The 20,798-nt window shown below is 64.6% G+C and overlaps 5 protein-coding genes across 6 annotated transcripts in view; all 5 read left to right on the top strand.

Annotated features, from left to right (window-relative positions):
- The first annotated feature begins 249 nt into the window (after positions 1-249).
- Positions 250-7,619, top strand: CHLRE_11g467581v5 (uncharacterized protein). 2 transcript variants are annotated; one of them, XM_043067333.1, is made up of 6 exons: positions 250-481; positions 794-1,312; positions 1,646-3,740; positions 4,166-4,593; positions 4,883-5,047; positions 5,227-7,619. In XM_043067333.1, exons 2-6 carry the CDS (start codon positions 1,211-1,213, stop codon positions 6,025-6,027), a joined length of 3,591 nt encoding a protein of 1,196 aa, XP_042919334.1. In that variant the 5' UTR covers positions 250-481; positions 794-1,210; the 3' UTR covers positions 6,028-7,619. The 2 variants fall into 2 exon arrangements, with proteins under 2 accessions (XP_042919334.1, XP_042919333.1); XM_043067334.1 differs by having other exon boundaries at positions 4,166-4,569.
- A 160-nt stretch (positions 7,620-7,779) lies between these two features.
- On the top strand, positions 7,780-10,214 carry CHLRE_11g467582v5 (uncharacterized protein). The gene is made up of 4 exons (XM_043067335.1): positions 7,780-8,283; positions 8,373-8,455; positions 8,708-8,859; positions 9,131-10,214. Exons 1-4 carry the CDS (start codon positions 7,965-7,967, stop codon positions 9,144-9,146), a joined length of 570 nt encoding a protein of 189 aa, XP_042919335.1. The 5' UTR covers positions 7,780-7,964; the 3' UTR covers positions 9,147-10,214.
- A 455-nt stretch (positions 10,215-10,669) lies between these two features.
- On the top strand, positions 10,670-15,872 carry CHLRE_11g467583v5 (uncharacterized protein). Its single transcript, XM_043067336.1, has 3 exons — positions 10,670-12,253; positions 12,614-14,885; positions 14,936-15,872. Exons 1-2 carry the CDS (start codon positions 10,869-10,871, stop codon positions 14,316-14,318), a joined length of 3,090 nt encoding a protein of 1,029 aa, XP_042919336.1. The 5' UTR covers positions 10,670-10,868; the 3' UTR covers positions 14,319-14,885; positions 14,936-15,872.
- A 67-nt stretch (positions 15,873-15,939) lies between these two features.
- CHLRE_11g467584v5 (uncharacterized protein) lies at positions 15,940-20,614 on the top strand. The gene is made up of 5 exons (XM_043067337.1): positions 15,940-16,423; positions 16,750-17,244; positions 17,552-17,950; positions 18,140-18,692; positions 18,927-20,614. Exons 1-5 carry the CDS (start codon positions 16,253-16,255, stop codon positions 19,388-19,390), a joined length of 2,082 nt encoding a protein of 693 aa, XP_042919337.1. The 5' UTR covers positions 15,940-16,252; the 3' UTR covers positions 19,391-20,614.
- A 55-nt stretch (positions 20,615-20,669) lies between these two features.
- CHLRE_11g467585v5 (uncharacterized protein) overlaps positions 20,670-20,798 on the top strand; it is a 4,563-nt gene continuing 4,434 nt past the window's right edge. Inside the window, exon 1 of the mRNA XM_043067338.1 lies at positions 20,670-20,769. Within this exon, the coding sequence (XP_042919338.1) occupies positions 20,761-20,769 (9 nt within the window). The 5' untranslated portion in view covers positions 20,670-20,760. The remainder of the gene's footprint in view (positions 20,770-20,798) is intronic.

The following is a 20,798-nucleotide window of genomic DNA, read 5'->3' on the forward strand; positions in this document are numbered from 1 at the left end:
CGCAGGTTGGGATGTGTGAGCCTTTGTAAGCGTGAGTGAGTGCCGTCCTGGGTGGGCGCTGTCTCCAATTCCTTTCTAGAAAATGATGGACTGCGGCGGCCATGCGTCGGGCCCGGGCAGGCGGAAGGCCCACAACTGTTGCTTGCAGGTGGCCCAGCCTTGAAACGGATTCGTGCACACGCATGGCATTGAATGCAGAAGAACACCAGGACCCGGTACCGGTGCATACATACATATTATATACAAAACCCAGTCGCTTACACACATCTGCAGCGACCTTGGGGCCTCTGCCGTCACCGTGTTCAACTGAGGAATTGACCTTGGGTGCCACCAGCGACGTGACAACTGACAAGCTCCGGCGCGCATTAAAATCTGGGCACATACCTGCACAACTTGACCTGAGCTTAGGCTTGCTGGCAGGTCAGCGCCATACCTGCAGCGGAGCAATTTTGGAACCGCCGGTGTGGCACAGGTTGGGAAGGTAAGTGTTATATGGGGGCCTTGATACAATGGAAACGATATAGGAACTCTCGATGGGGAGGGGCGGGGCCAAGGAAGCAAAGCGACGCAAGAACTCTCGCGGGACCGTGCGCTCTCCGGAGTGTCGTCTGCCTTGTGTAGCTCCATATGAATAGCGTGTTGCAATTTTGCCACTCGCATTTGGCCTGTTTGCTGGGCACGCCCTCTCCCAACGAGCGACTAGCCCGCGGCTCTGCGTTTGTGCAGGCCATCATATATATCTCTTGTTTTTCACTCTGTTTCAACATTGTCTCGGCCTGTCGTTGGTGACCAGGTTGTCGAGCAAGGCGACTCTCGCTAAGCCGCCTGGGCCCGGAGACAAGCTTCCCAGTCTCACGAAGCAAGAATCATCCATCTATAATTGCAGCAGGCGACCACAGGGCGCCGCGGAGGGCCGTGGAATTCGTCAGGTCGCGCTGTCAGAGCGCAGATATCCGGACGCTCGCACGGAGCAGTTCTTCTTGCCTGCTCACAGCGCTGGCTCGACTGGCGCGTTTAGCACAGCTTCTTTTCATCGCCGGCGCAGTGCGCTGACCTCCAACCGCACGCGCTGGGTCCAAGTTGAAGACTCCTCAAGCTGGCGAGCGGCGCGGACACCCCCGATTTAGACGCGGAGACGCTTAGCGCTTTTCATGCCCTCAACAGCCTGGCGACCGCGGCGGAGCATGAGGCCGGGCGGGGCAAGGTCCCTATGGTCCTAGCTACGCATGATGGCAACGGTGCGACGACCACGAACGACGGGTCGCAGCGCTCGCAACCCGAGACGTCGCAGGAGGATCCTATCACCACCAAGGTAGGCGTAACAGCACGGAATGCGGCGAACCGACTCTGACTTTCATAGGGGTCGTTGCCGTCTCCGTATGAGCGGCTGTGTCTGGCCAGCAACCAGCGCGCTGGGCACCGTGACCGGCCAGCCCGCTCCCGCCGCGCTTCCTCTGTGTCACCAGTCTGGTTGCCTGTCGCAACCTGAGACCCGGTTGCATGGCTGCTTGCAAAACCCAAAACGCAAGTTGCCCCGCCTGCTGGCCTCCGCTGCTCTTTGCCGGCTCTCTGCGCTCCCCCAACTCAGCGCTTGACCGTACCCCTACATCAACCCTCATCCCGCCCACCCCGCCCACGCACACAGGTTGCGCTGAACCATGACGAGCAGGATGACGCCAAGTCGGGCTCGGGCGCCAACCTGGGCCTGCCCATGCCCGGCGCCGGCCTCAACGGCGGCACCATGGGCGGCGGCGGTGCCGGCGGCGGCATGAGCCCCGCCGCCGCCGCCGCCATGATGAACTCCGCCATGAACCCCATGGCCGCCGCCTTCAGCGCCATGAACATGGGCGGCATGGGCGGCGCCAACAACCCCATGGCCCAGGCGATGCAGGCGGCGATGGCGGGCGGCATGGGCGGCGGCATGAACCCCATGGCCCAGATGATGCAAGCCATGGGCGGCATGGGCGGAATGGGAGGCATGGGCGGCATGGGCGGGATGGGCGGCATGGGGCAGCAGCAGGCGGCGATGGCGCAGGCCATGCAGGCCATGGGCACAGGCGGCATGGGTGGAATGGGCGGTATGGGCGGCATGGGCGGGATGCAGTACAACCCCGCCGCCTACATGCAGCAGATGATGGGGCCCTTCGCCGCCATGGGCATGGGCGGCGGCATGCCGGGCATGATGGGCGCCGCCGCCGGGGCCAACGGCGCCGCCGCCACAAGCGGAGCGGGCGGTAACGCCAACGGCACTGGAGCCAGCGGGGCCGGCAACGGCTCCAACGGCGGCGCGGCGGCGGCGGCGGGTGCAGCTGGCAGCCCCGGGGGCGCTGGCGCGGCGGCGGGCGGCGGCGGAGCCGGCGGCGGCGGCGGCGGTGGCACTCCCAGCGGCGGCAGCGCGGGCCCGAACGACGTGGTGACGGGTATGCCGCTTGCGGACATTGCGCAGCAGTGGCAGATGGCGCAGCAGCAGCAGGCCATGATGATGTACTGGTGGCAGATGTGGATGATGAGCATGATGGGCTACGGCGGTATGGGCGGCATGGGGCCCATGGCGGCGGCCATGGGCGGCGGCGCTGGCGGCGGCGGCGGCGCCGACCCCGCCTCCCAGATGCAGGCCATGATGGCGAGCATGATGGGCGGCGGACCCATGGGCGGCATGGGCGGCATGGGCAACCCCGCGCAGTACCAAGCCATGATGCAGGCCATGATGATGCAGATGGGCGCCGGCATGGGCGGCATGGGCGGCATGGGCGGAGCCAGCAACCCCATGGCAGCCATGATGGCAAGCATGATGGGCGGCGGCGGCGCCGCTGGCGCCAACGGCGCCGGCGCGGGCGCCGGCGGCGCGGCTGCAGGCGGCCCAGCGGCGCAGTGGATGCAGCAGGCGCAGGCGATGCAGGCGGCGATGGCGGGCGCGATGGGCGGCGGCGGCGCGAATGGCATGATGGGCGGCATGGGGCCGATGGCGGGGATGATGAATGGCATGGGCGGCATGGGGGCAATGCCGGGCATGATGGGAGGGATGGACCCGTCCGCTATGGCGGCGGCGATGGGCGGCGCGTCGCCTGCGGCCGCGGCGGCGGCGCAGCAGCAGGCGCAGCAGCAGCAGCAGCAGGCAGCGCAAGCGCAGGCTCAGGCCCATGCCCAGGCGCACCAGCACGCGCACCAGCAGCAGCAGCAGCAGCACGCGCAGCAGCACCAACAACACCAACAGCACCAGCAGCAACAGCCGCACCAACCGCAGCTGCCGGTGCAGCCACAGGGCCATCCCGGCTCCACACCTGCGTCCGCAACCATGGGCCCCATGGCTGTGGCCATGGGCTTCAAGGGCTACCACCACCACCAGCAGCAACAGCACCAGCACACGCCACACCACCACGACCCCTCCAACGGTGGACACGTCGCCCCGGACTCCAGCCCGCCACACCACATGGGCGGCGCCGGCGGCGCCGCCGCCGACGGCGGCTTGGCCAGCGGCAGCGCCGGCATTGACCCCATGGACGCTGCCGGCGGCGGCGGCGGCGGCGGCGTCCTCGAGTCGCCTGATGACGTGGACATGGTGGGCGTGGCTGCGAGCATGGGGCTAAACCCGCACGACATGCTGGGCGCGGGTCCCATGCACGGCATGCTGCACGGCATGCACGTGCCGCCCGGCATGGGGCCCATGGGTCCCATGGGCATGCTCATGCTTCCCGCCAACAGCGACGAGGCCTACCAGGAGGAGGACGAGGGCGGCAGCGGTGAGTGGCTGGGCTGGCTGGTTGCGGTTTGTGTGGTGTCAGGAAAGCACAAGGGGAAAGGGTCGCGGTGTGTGGCGTGTGACACAGTACGTATGAAAGAGGCGGAGGGAGAGAGGGAATGGAAATGGGAATGGGGAATGGCATAGCACTCCTGGCAAGTGGGCGCGCACGTTCGGGGCGGGGAGGGCGGGGGGCAGAGGCTGGGTTTGACACGCCAGCCTCCTAGCGCTGGTTGCGCAGTAGCTGTCCGTGCGCCAGCCCGAGCACGTGTCGCGCATGCCGCCCAGCTCTCGCAGCACCACCTTTGACCGGTCGGGCGCGTGCACCGACCCCACATGGCGTAGCGCCCGTCGATCACCGCCATCCTTGACAGCTCATCCACCACATACCTGCAACCCCCAACCCCCCACGCTGCCGGCCTGCAGAGGTTGAGGACGGCGACGACTCCGACGCGCACCAGGCCTTCGGCTCCTCACAGCACGCGTCAGGCAGCCACGCACAGCACCAGCAGGCCGCACAGCACGCGCAGCACAACGGCTACGGCCAGCCGCACCTCCAGCAGCACGGCGCAGCGGCGGCGGCCGGGCACTACGCGGGGCCGCAGGGCGTGCCGCAGGCCAACCCGCACCAGCTGGCGGCGGCGGCGGCGGTGCTGTCCGCGGCCGCGGCCTCCGCAAAGCGGTCGCTAGACCAGCAGGGCGGCGGCGGCGGCAGCAACGGGTTCATGGCGCGTGGGGGCAGTAGCGCCGGGCTGGGTGGCGCCGGCGGCCTCAGCGGCAGCAACAGCAATGACAGCAAGCGCGGGCGGCGCGCGACGAAGGAGCAGAAGGTGGGCTCTCAGTGCGCGGGCAAGGTGGGCAAGGGCTTGCGGGGCGGGGGGCTGCAGAGGGTTGCTGAGGGGCAGCTGCGCAGCCGATGCAGCTGGCAGGCACACATACATGCACGATCAATGCATGGGATCCTCCTGCTCCTGGCGCCTCCTGGCGCTTGAATGCCTGTGGCCACACATACTCGCTGCTTGCATGACTTGCGTTTGCCTTGCACAACACGCTTCCAGGCCTGCACCGCGCATGTCAGTCCGCTTAGCTCATCGTCTGCTATGCACCTTATCGCCGCCTCTTCATGTTCTGATTCCTGTGCAGGTCTGCAAAAACTGCGGGACCAAGTCGACGCCCTTCTGGCGAAAGGACAAGAACGACGGCCGGCCGCTCTGCAACGCCTGCGGCCTGTACTTTTCAAAGAACGACGCCCCGCGGCCCAAGATACTGTGGAAGCAAGACGAGCAGGCGGCGGCAGCGGCGCGGGAGGTGCGTGCGGGCGGCCGTGGGGCTGCGCGGCTGAGGCTGTGAGGCTGGGGCTTGGGTCCAGTTGAGGGCGGCATGGTGAATGCAACGAGTCCCGCCTGCACAGCTCGATGAGGCAAAGCATTTCCGTTATTGCAACCAAACGGGGCTCATGTTGCCACTTTCATCCGTTGCTCGTCCAGGGCGCCGGCGGCGCGTCCGCGCCACCCAGTGGCGGCGGCAGCGGCAGCGGCGCCGCGCCCGCCGCGGCGTCCGCCAACCCGCTCCTCAACGACAACTCCGCCGCCGCTGCGGCCCTGGTCAACGCCATGACCAGCCGCGGCCTGAACCCCGCCGCCGCCATCAGCGCAATCGCCGCCGCCGCGGCAAACGCCAACGCCAAGGCCGGCGGAACCTCGCCGCCAGGCTCCTCCAGCGGCGCGCCCGGCGCGGCCTGTGCCGGGGCTGGCGGGGCCGGTGGCGTGATGGGGCCTGCGGGTGCGCCGGGCGCGGTGGTGGCTCCGGGGGCAGCTGGCGCCCCGCCGCGGCCCATGCAGCCAAACTATGCGGCCATGGCCCAGGTAGCCATGCTGGCGGCGGCTGCCGCGGCGAAGAACGGCGCCGCCGCTGCCGCGGCGGCGGCGGCGGCTGGCGGCGCGCCGGGCGCGGCCGGCGCGCGGCCGCCGCCGCCGCTAGGCAACCCGGTAGCGGCACTGGCGGCGGCGGCCGCCGCTATGGTGCGGGCGGGCGGCGGCGGCATTCCTGGTGCCACTGGGGCGCCGGGTGCGGCGGGGCTGCCGGCGGCGCTGGCGGCGGCCGCGGCGGTGGCGCAGAGCAACCAGACGGCTGCGCTGCTAGCGGCGGGTGCGCCAGGCGCGGGAAGCCCACCGCCACCGCTACCGCCAGCGGGCGGGTCGCCTGTGCTGATCGGCGCGGACGTGGGTGCGGTAGACGCCGCGGTCGCGCCGGCGGCGCTGCCCGAAATCAAGGCAGAGGCGGACTGAGCGGCCTGGCCGGGACACAGTGGGCGGTTGGGCCGCAGGCTGAGCATGGCCGGGGCTTGGGAGTGGCGCCGATGACGCAGGTCATGCGTTTGGACGGTGTGTTTAAGGGTGATTGGTGTGAGGGAGCGGCGGCCGGGCACGTGGCACAACAGCGGCTCCAGGGGTGCCACGGGAGGCGGTGTGCATAGCCGGGACGCGGGAGACAGCACCCCTCCACATATTACAAGAATTTCGTACATCTGTTTTTGAACCTTGACTTGCCGTGAGGGCCTTGGACACCCTGAATGTTGTTTGCTGCGTTGACACACAACAATAAGATGGCATGGTTACGTACAACATGAATGAATTGAAGTTTGAGAGACCGCTCGCCCGACACGCGTCTACGCATTTCCTATTTTAAGACACATCTCTTTTTTGGCTCCACCCGGCGCGCTGTGTGCCCGTCCCCGGGGCGATGAACACTGCATGGTTGGCACGGCGACAGCGGTGTCAGGGTGCTGGGTTGTAGCGTGCGTGTCGGTGTGCGTGTGTGTGCTTGTGCAGTGTGGTGTGTGCGCGGCAAGGCCCGGACATGAGGCCAGTCCGACGCAAATGCATGTGGTATACCTTAGGTGGGTGCCCAAAGCCTTTCTGGCTGCCTTTCGCGGTTTCTGGGGGGAGGGAGGGGCAGGCATGGGGCACGCCTGCCACTTGTGCATGCATGCACGGTTTCCTAAACCCTGCGTGGCGTTGCGCATAGGGGCCGAAGCGCATGGCGGCACGGCAGCACGTGTCTGTCAGCGGGATGCCCTGCGTGCCGGTCGACTGGGATGATGGTGGTGAGGTGAAGCCGGGGGTACTTAGCCGGGGAACGAGGGAGGCCGGATGGGCTGACGCGAAGGCCCGCTGAGTGGGGACGGCTTGGCATGCGTGCTGATCGAGCGGCGGTTTTGGCTGGGGCTGGCGGCGCCGGCCGCCCTTGTGCGCGTGCTGGCTTCATGTCTATCTCTGGCGCAGTGTGGGGCCGGAGTGGCGATGGGGCTGCGGGCGGCTATCTCCCCGCGTTCCGGCGAGCAAGCGGAGGCGGAGGGAAGCAGGAGAAGGAGCTAGGTGGGCGCAGGCGGGCCCGCGGCTGGTCGACTACGCACCATATCTTGCAGTATGCAATGGTGGTTCCAAGAAGAGATGCGGACTAAGCTTATGGATCCGCGTGTGTGAATACTGCCGTACATTGGTTTTATGGCACAGTTCTGGGTCGGCCATACGCGTCAGGTCAAGCACAACATATGATACCGTATGTCTGTTGGTCGTGTAAGTGATGCGGCTTTTGCTGGCTCGTGTTTCCAGCGCGATGTCGTGCCGCAGTTCGCAGTGCAACGCAGCTGTACGTGTGGCAAGATAACTTACGGTGACAGGGTACAACGGACACACAGCGCTCTGCGCCATGGTCTCGTGCGGACTGCAAGTTGGGGTACAGGGCTGCAAGTACAGGCGTGTACAAGCATGGTGATTGGTGACGCCAGCCGCTGGGTCATGTTGACAGCACGGTGCGGACGGCCAGAGCGCGCAGGGTATCGAGAGAGCACGTTGACATGTTGTAACATGCATGAAGTTGATGTTGCAGCTTGGCCTGCTGTCCTGACCAGAGCGGCATCTGGAGCGGCGTGCCACGGACACCAAGCGGAGTCGCACAGAAGGGCGAAAGCGTGTATGTTCCCAGGGCGAGGTTCTGGCCCTGCCAGCTTAGCATAAGTGCTTCGTATAAAACTTTGTCAGGAAACACAGGAATAACGCATGCTACGGTATGCGGATGAGGGGCACAGAATCGGTCCCTGGCCTTCGAAGTGGGCTTGTCGGGCTCACAGCTGCGCTTCTCCATAAAGCTTGTACAACACCTTCAGATAACTGAATAGCATCCATCAATCAGCCGCACACAATCAAGGCGCTAGACAAACAAGATGGACGCCACAACAAAGACACTCAAGTCGACGACGCGAGTGGACAACAGCACTAACCCGAACTTCAAGCACACATCCACCTTCCATACTCGCGGACAGTGGACTCCCGAATCTCCCCCGCCGCTGACATCGACCTACACAATCTTCCATGGCGAGCGCCCCGAGCTTCCGCGTTACGTGCCCAAATACGCTGTCTCGCCCGAGACCGCAGCCCTGACATCACGTCACGGTTCCAGTCCCTACAGTTTTCGGGCGACTGCCGAGCGCGCCGGCAGCACCCCTGACGGCCGTGCTACCTACCGCTTCAGCGGGCTGCCAGGTTGGTTTGGGCTGCAAACGCCCCTTTTGAATTCTCCGCCCCCTCAATCCGCCTCCAATCATACCGACATTGAATATCTGTGGATGCAGCGGGTGTGTCGCCCTATTCCACCGGGACCAAGCTGTCCAGCTCAACCCTGGGCTCCTCGGGCCTACCGCCGGTGCAATACAAGGTAGGCGGGCCAGAGCTGAGGACTGGATGCGTGGGTAAGACACGTAGATGATAGGACCCCGCCCAGCCGACACCCGAGAGCTGCCGCCACGCACACCAGCGTGGCTCACACGCTCCCTCAGAACACGCTGCCGCGCTGACATCGAGGCATGTTTCTGTGTGTTCCCCGCACTGTTGTGCCGGATCCTTCCTTACCAACCACACCCCTCACTCACCCAACCAAACCTCTCACCCAACCAACCAACCAAAACAGTCCTACCTGACCGAGTATGTGGACGAGTATCGTGAGCCGCTGGAGCAGCTGGACACGCAGCGCAGCCTCACCCTCAAGTACGGCACCACAGGCGGCTACCGCACCACACAGCGCAGCACGCGCTCGGACGGGCAGCCAAAGTACCAGACACGGTGCGTGCGGCTATGTCGTGGGCTAGGTTTGGGGGCGGCTTTTGGGTACTGTGTTGGGAGGTGGGCTGGGCTGGGTCTGGGCGCGTGCGCGGGCGGGCAGAGGAGGGCCAGATTGGCCAGGGGACTCCTGCTGCTACTGCTAGCGTCCGTGCTTGTTTGCGTATGTGGTCCTCTGCTTCGCCTTCACTGCCGCTCGGCCTTTATAACGTACAATCACTGATTGATTGATTGCGTATGCTCCCTGTGTGCGTGTGCGTTCTGGCCGTTGCAGGGTGGTCGCGTTCTAAGTCTGGCGTGTCAGGCACTGGGGCAGCTGGCGCCACTCAAGACGCGCTTGGAACCAAGTGCTCCTGAGTGGCGGCTCAGACCCGGCAAGAGCTGGTTTGGTTACCTTCTTACATGAGCAGTGTACATGTGCCGATAAGCAATTGCTTTGCGGCGCTATTTTGTACGCCAACAAGTAATGGAGGCCGTCTGTTGCATGCATCCGGTATCTCCGCACGCCCTGAAGCAAGGGCGTCGCACACGGCAAGGTCACGTTGGCCTTGCGAATGTGGTGGTGGTGGTGGTCGGTTTCGTTACGGCGTCATGCCGCCGGTTGTAGTCCAGTGCAGCGGCGCTAGTAGCCATGTGCGAGGTAAGCTAGATGAGTCGCAAACGCAGACAGTGAGCAAGAATAGGCAGCAGGTGGAACATACAGGAGTAGCAATGTGCGTGTGCTGTTGGCGCGCGAATGCAGAGATGCGACGGACAGTGTCCGCAGGGGTCTTAGGCCTTAGGGCAGCTATACCAGTATCAGTAGTGTCCCTTTGCAAGGCATGGCGGCCCGGCCAGTCGGGGCCAGCTCCAACAGTTACGTTTTTGTGGGGATGCAGGTGCCTGTTGAAGAAAGAAATAAGATCGATGGGAATAGAACTGTTTGCGAGTGGGTGGTTGGGGGTGGGGGTTGAAGGGTTGATGGTGCTAGCACTGCGTGTATGTGTGTGCGAATGTGTGGTGTACGCCTGGGTATTCATGGGGTGACTGTGCGTGAGCGAGCGCACAACGCCGACGGTGCTTGTGTGAAGCCGGCACCGGTCACAAGTGGAGTCGGCCGGGTCGATGGCAGTCTCGGGCAGTCTAGGCAAGGGGATATCTTGTGTGTGTATGCTTGCACGTGGGCTGGTACAAGGACAGCTTACTTCTACACACATTGCTTTATATGTGGCTCGGGGCCCGCTGTGTTCCATGGTTGCAGCCCCCCGGCCGAACTGACGAGTCGCGAGCACGTGGCTCAGAACCCGAGGGTATCTGTTCCTCCGTGTTTGGGCACGGTGTTTGGGCCAAATCCTTGTCTTTTGTAACACCTTGAGTTCCTGAAGGCGGTAAGTACCAGTAGCTGTGGCCCCTTGACGCTGGTATGGCCATGGTTTCTCCGCAATTGCATGTTCGGCAAGTCAGCGGCAGCCAGGGCCCCAGGGCTGTCTGGTGACTCCAGAACGCCTGGCTCACGGCATCACACTGCACCGCCCAGTAACGACTAACGACTGCTGGTACACAGCATCGCGGCCTTGTAGGGGCCTGGGGGGTGAGGCTTGCACAATCGACCAACCCATATAGACAGAAGTCTAAGTATGGCAGTAATATTGGAACACAAGGGCGTCGGCAGGATGTGGAGATGCCTGAGGGACGCAGGTGGCCGTGCCGGTGGCGCGCTGGCGGTGGGCGTGCTGGCCTGCTCGGCCATGCACAATGTGCATGGCCGAGCCCAGATCCGCTTGATATTAACTCCTGTGACGGAACACATACCAAACACTTGTTGCGTCTGATTGATACTTGTCCGATACTACAACAGCAGCAGGAACATAGCCCGAGCTGTCGACATTGGCTCAGACCCGTACTCCGTAGTCTGCAAAGTATCCCCTCCTCTGATACACTGTGGTTTTCATGTGCCTATCATAGCAGAGTCTACTTGGCGGAGGAACCTTGGCACGCCCAGGCACGCCTTCGCGCCATTTCGCGCACCGAGCATGGCAGCCGAAGCAGACTCCGTGACGCTGACGAGCCAAGATCGCATAGATGAGCACGATGGCAGTGCTCAGCAGCAGCCAGCGGCGAAACGGCGTCGTCTTAGCGACTGGGCCAGTCCGAGCCACATCTGCGGCGGACATGTCCCCGTGGATGACCTTCCCTCCGAGCTTCGCAGCCGCATTGCGGATTTCCTGACGCCGAACGAGGTGGCTTGCACGCTGCGCCTTGTCAGCTCCGCCTGGGCGTCCCAGTTCCGCGGCCATGTCAACGTGCGGCTGTCGCAGCCAGTGCCGCACCACGCCTTCCGACACCGCTTCGGCAGCTGGGCCGCCGTGCGCTCGCTGTCTCTGGCGAAGCGCCAGAAGCTGCTGGCTTTGACGGCGGTCAGCGGCAGTGTGGAAAACCTGCGCGTGATCGCTGGCGGCCCTGGTGTGGTCGCTGCGGTGGGCTCGGCGGGCTGTGCCCTGACGCCTGAGGTCTTGACGGCCGCTGCGGCTGCGGGTCAGCTGGGCGTCTGCAAGGAGCTTGTCAACCTGGGATGCCCGTGGGAGCCCACAGCTGTGGAGGCAGCGGCGCGCAGGGGCGACCGGCGGCTCATGCTGGCGCTCAGCCGCAGTGGCTGCGGGTGGGACGCGCCGTGGGCTGTGGCCGCCGCGGCGGCGGGCGGGCATGAGGGCCTGGTGCGGGAACTGTTGACGCTGGCGGAGACCACTGATCACAACAAGTTTCAGCCCAAGTGGCGGGACTGGGAGGAGGAGGAGGAGGAGGAGGAGGAGGAGGAGGAGGAAGAGGAGGAGGACTGGGATGAGGAGGAGGTGGAGCAGCAGCAGGAGGGGGAGGAGGAGGAGGAGGAACAGGAGGAGCAGCAGGAGGAGGAGCAGGAGGTCGGGGCGGCAAGGGACTCGGGCGCACGCGCACACGGAGATGCCGCAGCGCCACCGGAGCCTGCATTCGACCCTGAGGCGGACCCGGTTGCAATGGCAGCTGGGGTAGGCGCCGCCGAGTTTGCGGTCCTTCCCAAGATCCCAGGAATCAGGGAGCGCGAGGTCGAGGTCATCTGCCTGTCCGCCGCCTTCGGCTTGCGACTCCGTGGCATGGCGGAGTTGGTTGTGCGCTCAACCGCGCTCAATAGCGCCAGCCATAACCGTATCGTGGCAGTGGTGGCGGCCGCCCTGCTGAGTGACACGCCCGACTGGTGTGCCAAGGCCGAGTGGCTGCACGCCCGTTGGCTGGAAGGCCAAAATGAGGCGAGGATGCGGTTGCCCAAGCTGGAGTGGCCGGACGTGGAGGAGGTCCGGGTCGGCCTGCCAACAGGGCAGGGGATGCCCGTGCCGCTGCTCTCCGCGGCGACGCTGCTGGAGCGTATGACCTGGGCGCGCAGCAAGTGAGTGCAGCGGACGAGTGCACGACACAGCGTGTTCGGGGCCGGACTGCGGCTTGTTTGCTGTGTTGCGGGTGGTTGCCCACTAGGTGCGTGTGGGCTTATGGCTGCAGGGTCGCAGCACGGGGCCGCAGTTAACTAAGCACAGGGCCCTCAGCACTTCGCACCTGTTCCAATCCGATGCATTCGTGTGTGCAGCGGGGCGGGACCGGTGCGGGGCGGGGCAACCGACCGGCCTCGCTGCTGTCCAGAATGCGTGTCTAGAGCTCGACCGCCGAGGCCCGGCTCGCACAACACCACCGCCCGCCTACCCTAATCCCCAACCCGCCCATGCCTCCCTCGCACGGTGGCCGATGCGCGCAGGGGCTACCAAGTCAGGCTGCCGCCGGCGGACTGGCTGCCGCTTGAGGATGCTGACGGCATGCATGCCCTCTGGTCCTGGGCGGCAGGCGAGCCTACAGCAGCAGCGGCGGCAGCAGCAGCAGTGGCGGCAGCAGCAACAACAGCAAGAGCGGCGCCGAAATGGCTGCAGGAAGCCTCAACCAAGCTGCTGCAAGCGGTTGCGGCCGGCGGCCACCTGGCAACCCTTCAGGCGCTGGCGACGCACGCGGCAGGCGGGCAGCAGCCGCAGACGGCGGCTGGGGCCACGGCCGCCGGCGGGAGCGAGGGCGCGCGGCCGCCGGGCGCGACGCCAGGAGCTTATGGCAGCGACAGCGACGCCGCAGCAGCTCGCAGCAGCGGAGCGCCTGCAGAGGCTGCAGCGGGCGCCACCACCGCCGCCGCCACTGCACCTAACGATCTGCAGGGGCCGCCAGCGGCGGCGCCGCCGCCGCCGGTATGGGTGGAGGGCGCCGCCAGGGCCGCGGCGGAGCACGGGCAAGTGTGCGTGCTGCGCTGGTTGGTGGCAACCTACGGCGCCGCCGCCTGCCTGAGGGAGTCACTCTGGACTGCGGCGGCCAAGGGCGGCTTGCCGGTGCTGCAGGCCCTGCATGGGCTCGGCTGCCCCGGGGCTCTGTCGCCTTCGCTGCTGGAGGCGGCGGTGCGGGCGTCGTCGGAGGGGAACGGGCTTCAGCTTTTCGAGTGGTTCGTGCAGCACGGGTGCACGGTGCCCGTTGGCAGCGGTAGATTCGCCATGGCGAAGGCAGCGGTGGAGTCAGGCAGCGTGGGGCTGCTGGGCCGGCTGCATCAGGAGCGCAGGCGCGGCCTGTGGTCGCACCGGTGGTCGGACGTGTGGGAACCGGCGGTGCGGCTGGGGCATGTGGAGGTGGCGGAGTGGCTGCGGCTGCAGGGCTGCCCCTACCCGCAGCGCTTGCTCAATGATATGGAGGAGGAGTTGGGCCGCGACGGAGGCACGCAGCCCACATGTGAGCTTTACGGTATCGCCATCGCCAACGGAGATCTGGGCATGCTGCAGACGCTGTGGCTGGCGGAAAACAGCGACTCAATGTACTGGTATTGCCGGCGGAGGGAGAAGCACAACGCGTTTTGCTACGCCCTGCGCAGGGCCGCGTGTGTGGCGCTTGTGCCGAGCCTGCCCCTGATCAGTTTCGTAGTCTGGGCGACAGCCGACAAGGCGAACGAGGGCTCGGACAGGGATGCAGGGCTGTGGAGTGCGTGGGAGGGCCTGGAGGGCGCTCTGAGTGAGGGGTGGATGGAGCGGCAGCGGCTGAGGGGCATTTCTTGGGGCTTGTTTGACCTCTGGTCTCTCGAGCTGCAAGCGTTGTTGAAGGAGCGGCGAGGGCTGGTGTCAGCGCGGAGCGGGATGGCAATGGAGAGCAGCTTCGACTTCCTGATCGACAACGAGCGTGATCGGGCGAGCTTTCGCAAAAGTTTGGCGGCGGCTGAGGGGTCCATCCAAGCGGCGGTTGAGGTACTGGAGGCGCAACTGAGCCGCCTGACGAGTGCGGTGGCGCGGTGGGGCGGCGAGGTTGCGCCCGCGCAGGGTGGTGGTGGCGATGAGGGCGATGAGCAAGATGAGGGCTACGAAGGCGGTGAGGGCGATGAGCAAGATGAGGGCGACAAAGGCGATGAGGAAGATGAGGAAGATGAGGAGGGGGATGACGATTAAGTGGGCCTGAGCTGGAGCCTTGGAGGTGGGGCTCGGTGGAGGGTGGAGGGAGCGCGGGTGCAGGACATGGAAGCGAGGTGGGTGGCTATGGCGGCCGGATGAGGTGCTAGGCAGTCATCGGTGGGGTCAGATGTGTGGTGGTGGCGCCTTACCTGACGTCCGTAGGGTGTGCACTGCGCAAGGAGCAACTCGGAGCTTTCGAAGGGTTTCGAGCAGCAGGGCTAGAGCCCCGATGGAAGGGAGGGGCGGGCATTCGGGGCCAACGCACCTAATCACCTAGGCTGACGGGCTAGCAGTTGACGTAGTTGGAATTGAGTAGTACAGTCGAACACGCCTAACTTCGTTGCACAAAGTGAGTTACGGCAGGGTTTCGGCGTTATAAAGGCCCACCGGCCCAGCCCACTGGTACCTACGGGGACAGGATAGCACGCATGCTCGTGCACACCATCTTGTAACCAACAACAACAAAAGATGTGTGGGGTTTGTGGCGTCGCGGCCAGCGACTAGGATGCAAACATGATGTACAAGAGCCATGCAAGGGGCGAGGGTGCAAGGGGAAGGGTGCAGGCGTGCAGCGGAAGACCCCCCGAGTAAACGAACTGCGCCAACCAACGCAGCATATGGGTCGAGAAGCGGGCATTGGCTGTGGGGGCTGGGATGGAGGTTGGGCCCGGTGGAGGGTGGAGGGAATGGCAGAAGGAAGCGAGAGGGAGCCAGGCAAGGCTTGATGCAGGGCAGCAGGTGACGGATAGGTGGTGGGGACAGACGTATGGCGTTGGTACGGCTGTCGACATGGGCGCAGCTGCATGCCATGAAGTACCGTAATGGAAGGGCGCAAGGGCAGGCGAGGGGAATGAACGCCACGACCTCAGAGCAGTGCATGGTGCGGGCGCACTGGTCGTGCTGCTATGGTACGGTCGCGCTGCTGCAATGCCGTGGGCAGGGGCACTAGGCACAGGCAGGTGCATGGGATAAGAACTGGCACGCTTTGGCTGGTGAATGCAGAACCTTGAGTCATACTGGTATAGCGGGAGTGCCGTATCATTTCATATACTTTTGTTGGGACAGTTGAAAGGAGGCCGCATGTCTACCTGCTAGCTTCCGAACGGTCTAAGCTTGAAGAGTGGGCTGTGTGTTGGTGCCGTTTGTTGCTTCCCTGATGTGTTCAGTGAAGTATAACTTCAAGCATGCCATGTGTGCCCGCGTCTGCAGAGTGCAGATGTCGCAGTGGCGTTGGTAAAAGGAGAAAGAGCATTTGTCGGTGGCCAGTCCAGCGTTATGTATGGATGTGGCGTCGAACTACACGTTCCAACCACAGCGGACCCAGGGGTGACCTTGAGCGGACCTCTGCGAACCCGACCGCTGCCGGCTGCGCGCATGCACTCCCTTCCACTCTCAGCAGAGTCAGCACCCGAAGGCCCCGCGTGCGGCTCTGAGTCTCTGAGACATGCACCCGCTGTCAAAGCATGCGTCTACTAGCTGCGGGCCAGCACACTGCGTCTGCCGGGGCGCGGCCGTTAGCGACAAGCTGACGGGGTGTAATTCAGTCATGGCTGTGCACCTTCCGTCTCACTCCAGTCGTCCTGACACGCGCATTTCTTTTATGCAACGTTTGCTGCGAGTAATACATCTAGAGTATTACATGATGCATTCAATCGCAAACTGGACACGCACGGTGTGGCGAGGGACCTGTTGTTCACGGCGGCTCAGCTGTGCGCGGTCGTACTGCCATCCGGTCGCGAGGTCGCGGGGCTGGACAAAATGCGGTCAACATGCGGCATTTCCTTACTTCTACGCTATCTCAGCTTCTCAAAGCATGCACTGCTAGCTCGTGACATCTAAACGCACATAGCGAGCGAAAAGACTGCACCGATTGCTCGGCGCACTTCTGTTGCTTGTCGCTCCTTCTTTCCTTTGCTCAAACGTGTGCTTCTATGCTCTCGTTTCTGGCTGGATGCGTCTTCAAGGCGCTGACGGGCGGAGACTTGAGGGAGGACTTGAGCTGCATGCTCAATGCTCTGCCTGAGGCCCTCGGCGTGCCTCGCCTGTGCAAGGCTACTGCTAGCGACATCCGCTCGCCATGCTGCCCTTGCAATGGACAGAAGGTGAGCATTCTGCAAAAGCGACGGGTACACGTTGGCGGGCACAACCACCAATTCAGCGCTACTGGCGTTTCCTTTGTGCACCGCCTGGCCGGAACGCTGGCCCGGCGGTGGTCAAAGCCAAACTTCCACTAATGGCATGCGCAGTAGGCTTTACGACAGTCTTTGGTTTGTGCAGCTTGATTGTTGCTCGCGCGGGCTCTTAGACCTCTCGCCTGGGGCTCTTTCATACAACCACGTATCGGCATTCTTGAGGCTCCTGCTCAACAAACGCGCGCACTCATCCTTTCCGCTCCCCCACCCGCGCGCCCTTTCCCCCTCTCGCTCAGGTCGTTCGGCGTCCACTTTGGGACCCGCGCGCCACGTTGGCTGCCGCTAGCCCCGACCCCGTCCTCGAGGGCAACAAGTCACCCATCAGCGTGACGGCGTCGGCCGAGCCCGTCGCTGAGGCGCCCGGGAGCTCGGCCACCATCGAGGAGTCTCCCACGCCGCCCGTGTCAAGCTCGGGCGACGACTGCACGACCGATGGCAGCGCCGTCCCCTCCGCCTCCCCCTCCAACCCCACCTCCGCCTCCACCTCCAAGGCCCTCGTGCCCGCCGGCCCCGTCGTTGCCCCTGCTCCCTCCGCCTCCTGCCCGGCGAGCGAGGACGCGCCCGCGGCCACCTGCTGCGGCGAGGTCCAGGTAGAGTCCTCGAGTGGCGGCGATGAGAACGACGACGTCAGCAGCTACATGCAGGGGGAGGTGCGGCTGGTGGTGACGTTCGAGGACGGCTCCTTCCGTCGCTTCTCCAAGAGCGTCGTGGAGGATTTCCGCAAGCTGCCGGTGAGCGGGTGTCTCGTGCCGGTGGGTGGGTGTAGTGGGTGGCAGCAGTGGGCAGCATGGAGCACACGTACGCACACGGTAGTTTGCCGTGCGTCCTGCGCCTGAGCTGGGGTGTTTGGTTGGGTGCATCCATGGAAGCCATGACATTGTGTGCGCGCGTGTCGCCGGGCGGCTAGCTGTCTCCTCGCTGTCCACTTGCATTGGTTCCCTCGCCCGCCTTCGTAACGCCCGGTGCCAATCCCCCCTTCTGAAGTCATCACGAATGTAACCCTCTTCCCTTCTTCCTCCTGTCCCCCTTATCCCTCAGCTGGACGCGTTCGAGGAGCGTCACGGCCTCCAGTGCTGGCGGTCCGAGGGCAAGATCGGCCGCGGCGGCTACGGCCTCGTGCACGTGGGGCTGTTGCAGCGGCCCGACGGCACCACACGGCCCGTTGCTGCCAAGCTGTTCCTGGGCGGACTCACCAAGGCCAAGGAGCAGCTGAACAGGGAGGTCGGCGCGGCGATGAAGCTGAAGCAGGCCTGCGCCACCGCCTCTTCCTCCTCCTCTTCCTCCTCCTCTTCTTCCTCCTCGCATGAGCAGCCGTTGCCGCTGCTGGCGGCGGCTGAGCAGAGCCCGTTTGTGCAGCTGCTGTGCCACGGCGGCCGACCCGGGCAGCTGCCCATGATGGTGATGGAGCTGGCGAAGGGCTGCGTGGCTTGCGAACTGGTGAGCCGTGCGCGTGTGCGGGCCTGTGTGTTAAAAAGCGAAACGAAAGCCCGCCCAGAGGGGCCTGTGTGGGCGGGCCTGTGTGTGTGCGTGCGTGCACGCTTGCTTGAGCGTTGGTTACACACAAGCCCGCTGTCATGCCCAAAACCTGGCCCCTCACTCCTATACGGTATGCTCTGCATTGCACAGGAGGATGCCACTGAAAAGCGCGACGAGATCTGGGCTCAGATGGAGGCCACACAGCAGCAGGCAGATGCAGCCGCCGCTGCCAACACCGACGTCGCCAGCATGTCTGATAACCTCACCAGGGCGCGGCCGGCGGCGCCGCCGGGCTCTGGCGTCCTGCCGGCCCCTCGCCCGCCGCCGCCGCCGCCCGGCTTTGAGCCCCTGCTGGCGGCCAGCCCTCGCCCGTGCCCGCCGCTGCCGGGCTTTCACGCACTGCCGGCGGCCCCTCGCCCCCCGCTGCCACCGCCTGGCTTCGCACCACTACTGGCCTCGCCGCCCGTGCCTGCGTCGGCGCCGGCCTCGGCTGCTACTTCTGCTGCTGAAGACCCGCTGCTGCCGTCTGTGCATGTGGCCCGTGCTCCGCCGGGCTTCCCAGTGCCTGGCACTGCCAGTGCTCCCCGCTGCCGCGACGTGTGGGAGGACGTGGCGCTGCTGCCGCTGAAGCAGGTGCTGGCCATCCTGGTGTTTCTGGCGGCCGCGATCAAGGCCATGCACCGCGTGGGACTCGTGCACAACGGTGAGCGGGCCAGCCAGGCAGATGCGGAGGGCCGGGGCTGCTGCCGCTGATGAGGGTGTGGTGCGTGTCCCAGGATACGACGGCGGGGATGGGTGAGATGGAAGACGCATGCATGCACTTACTTAGCGCCACGCCGCGCACTCTCTGCCCCTTTACTTGCGCCCCCATCCAGCCACCATGACCTCTTACCCGCCTCGCTTGACTCGCTGGCCCTTGCCCTCTCATCCCCTACAGATGTCAAGCCTGCCAACATGCTCCACCGCGCCGACGACACCTACTGCCTGGCTGACTTTGGTCTGGCTGAGCAGCTGAGCCCCGCCGACCCCACTGGCACCTTCTGCTTCGAGATCGCCTGCGGCACCCGCCACTACATGGCACCCGAGGTGCAGAGCAACGTGCCACTGATGGCCGCCGTTGACGTGTACTCATTCGGCATCACGGCCCTGTGCGTGGCTGTGACCGGCAGCAACAGCGCCGCGGCGGAGTGGTTTGCGCAGCAGAGCTGGTGGCCGGCCGGCGACGCGCCGGCTGCTGCCCGTGCCTTCCCGGCCGGCATCTTCCCGTCATATCTGCCCCTGTCGCTGGAGCTGCTGCTGCTCGACTGCGTGGCTTGGGATCCGCAGGAGCGGCCCACTGCGGAGCAGGTGGTGCAGCGGCTGGCCGCGATCTGGGAGGAGGTCGTTGTGTGCGGCTACTGATGACGCTACTTGCTACGTGCTGCTAGCGGTGCTTGGTATTGATGGCTTGCGTTGTCGCGCCCAAGGGCGCCCATAGGCTGTCGGGCAGGGCTGTTGAGAGGTTCGAGAGATGGCAAACCTGAGATGGTTTCATTGGCAGGGCCGCAGCGTATGCTGCCAAGGAGAGTAGGGCTTGCTCGCTAGCTCGCTTACTAGCTATCGTGCCGTGCCAAGCAGGCGTGCGGCCGGCATCAGTGTGTGCGTTTGCTTGTGTGCTTGCGGGCCGAGACAGCCCCAGGAGTGCCGCAGCTAGCTCCGAGTGCGCGTCAGGGGCAGGACTGCAACATGACCTACCGCTTAGGATGGAGCAAGCGGCCTAGGGCGTGGAAGTTCTTTCATAGGGCGTACAAACTAATTCATTATACATGCGCTGCAGATATTCATACTGCTACTGCGAGGGGAGGCACTCTGCGTGCCCGTGAGCGTGCGTGTCATCACTAGACGTGGTTTGGGTCGAACGCTGTCTGCCTAGCATTGCTCTTTGGCAACTCGTGCATTGGCTTCTCTTTCGGGTGTTTTAGGACATTTAGGACTCTGTACATGGATTAATCTGTATCTTTTAGACGCTGCGGCTTTAGGCTTTAGTCTGCTAGTGTTGAATACGGGCGCTGGGCGGTTGACAGACCGGCATGCAGGTGAACACAACACAAACTGACTAGGCGGGCAAATGCCCGACGCGGCGTCGCTGAACCAAGCGTCTTTGGCTCGTTGGCTACCGTTTTACTATTAGATTGCTTTGACCTGCTTGTGTCAGCCGATATTGTCTTGTGTAAAGCGCTGGCTGCATTGATTCATGCAGCTTGGCCAGGTGTACGGTAATGAGGACTAGCTGCTAGGCGGTGTGACCGTGGGTGTGACGGCGGGTAGCGAACGGCTTCGTAGCTGCATCGGCTGACGGTGCGGCGGGGGCTGGAGCGTGTGCACGGCTAGTTAGGCCTCGTGACTAGGACGAGTAGGGATGGGCACAGGACTGGCACACGGGATGAAGGGGCACGGCCTGTGCATTGCAGGTCATCACCCCTGGGTAAGGACACTGGATGAGAGGATGAGACGGGGCAGGGCTGGAGCCCAGTGAAGCATACGCACGGATTGACACCAAAAGATGACTTCTTTCCTAATCAAGGCCGGTGGGGCCATAGCTTCATGCATCGGCGTGCGTGCATGCACTTGTAACAACTATGGGCAGCATCCAGCAACCACACCCCCTCACCCCGCCTCAACTCACCCCCGCCTCAACCCCCCACCTTAGTGCCCACGCCCTCGCCTGTGCACCCCTCACGCCAAGCCTCTCACTCCCGCCCGCTCCTCCTTCCCACCCCGCCTCACCCGGGATGGCGCCGGTGAGGTAGTCGATCAGGCCCCTGCTGCC

The sequence above is a fragment of the Chlamydomonas reinhardtii genome, chromosome 11 (genome assembly GCF_000002595.2).
Source record: "Chlamydomonas reinhardtii strain CC-503 cw92 mt+ chromosome 11, whole genome shotgun sequence".
NCBI lineage: Eukaryota > Viridiplantae > Chlorophyta > Chlorophyceae > Chlamydomonadales > Chlamydomonadaceae > Chlamydomonas > Chlamydomonas reinhardtii.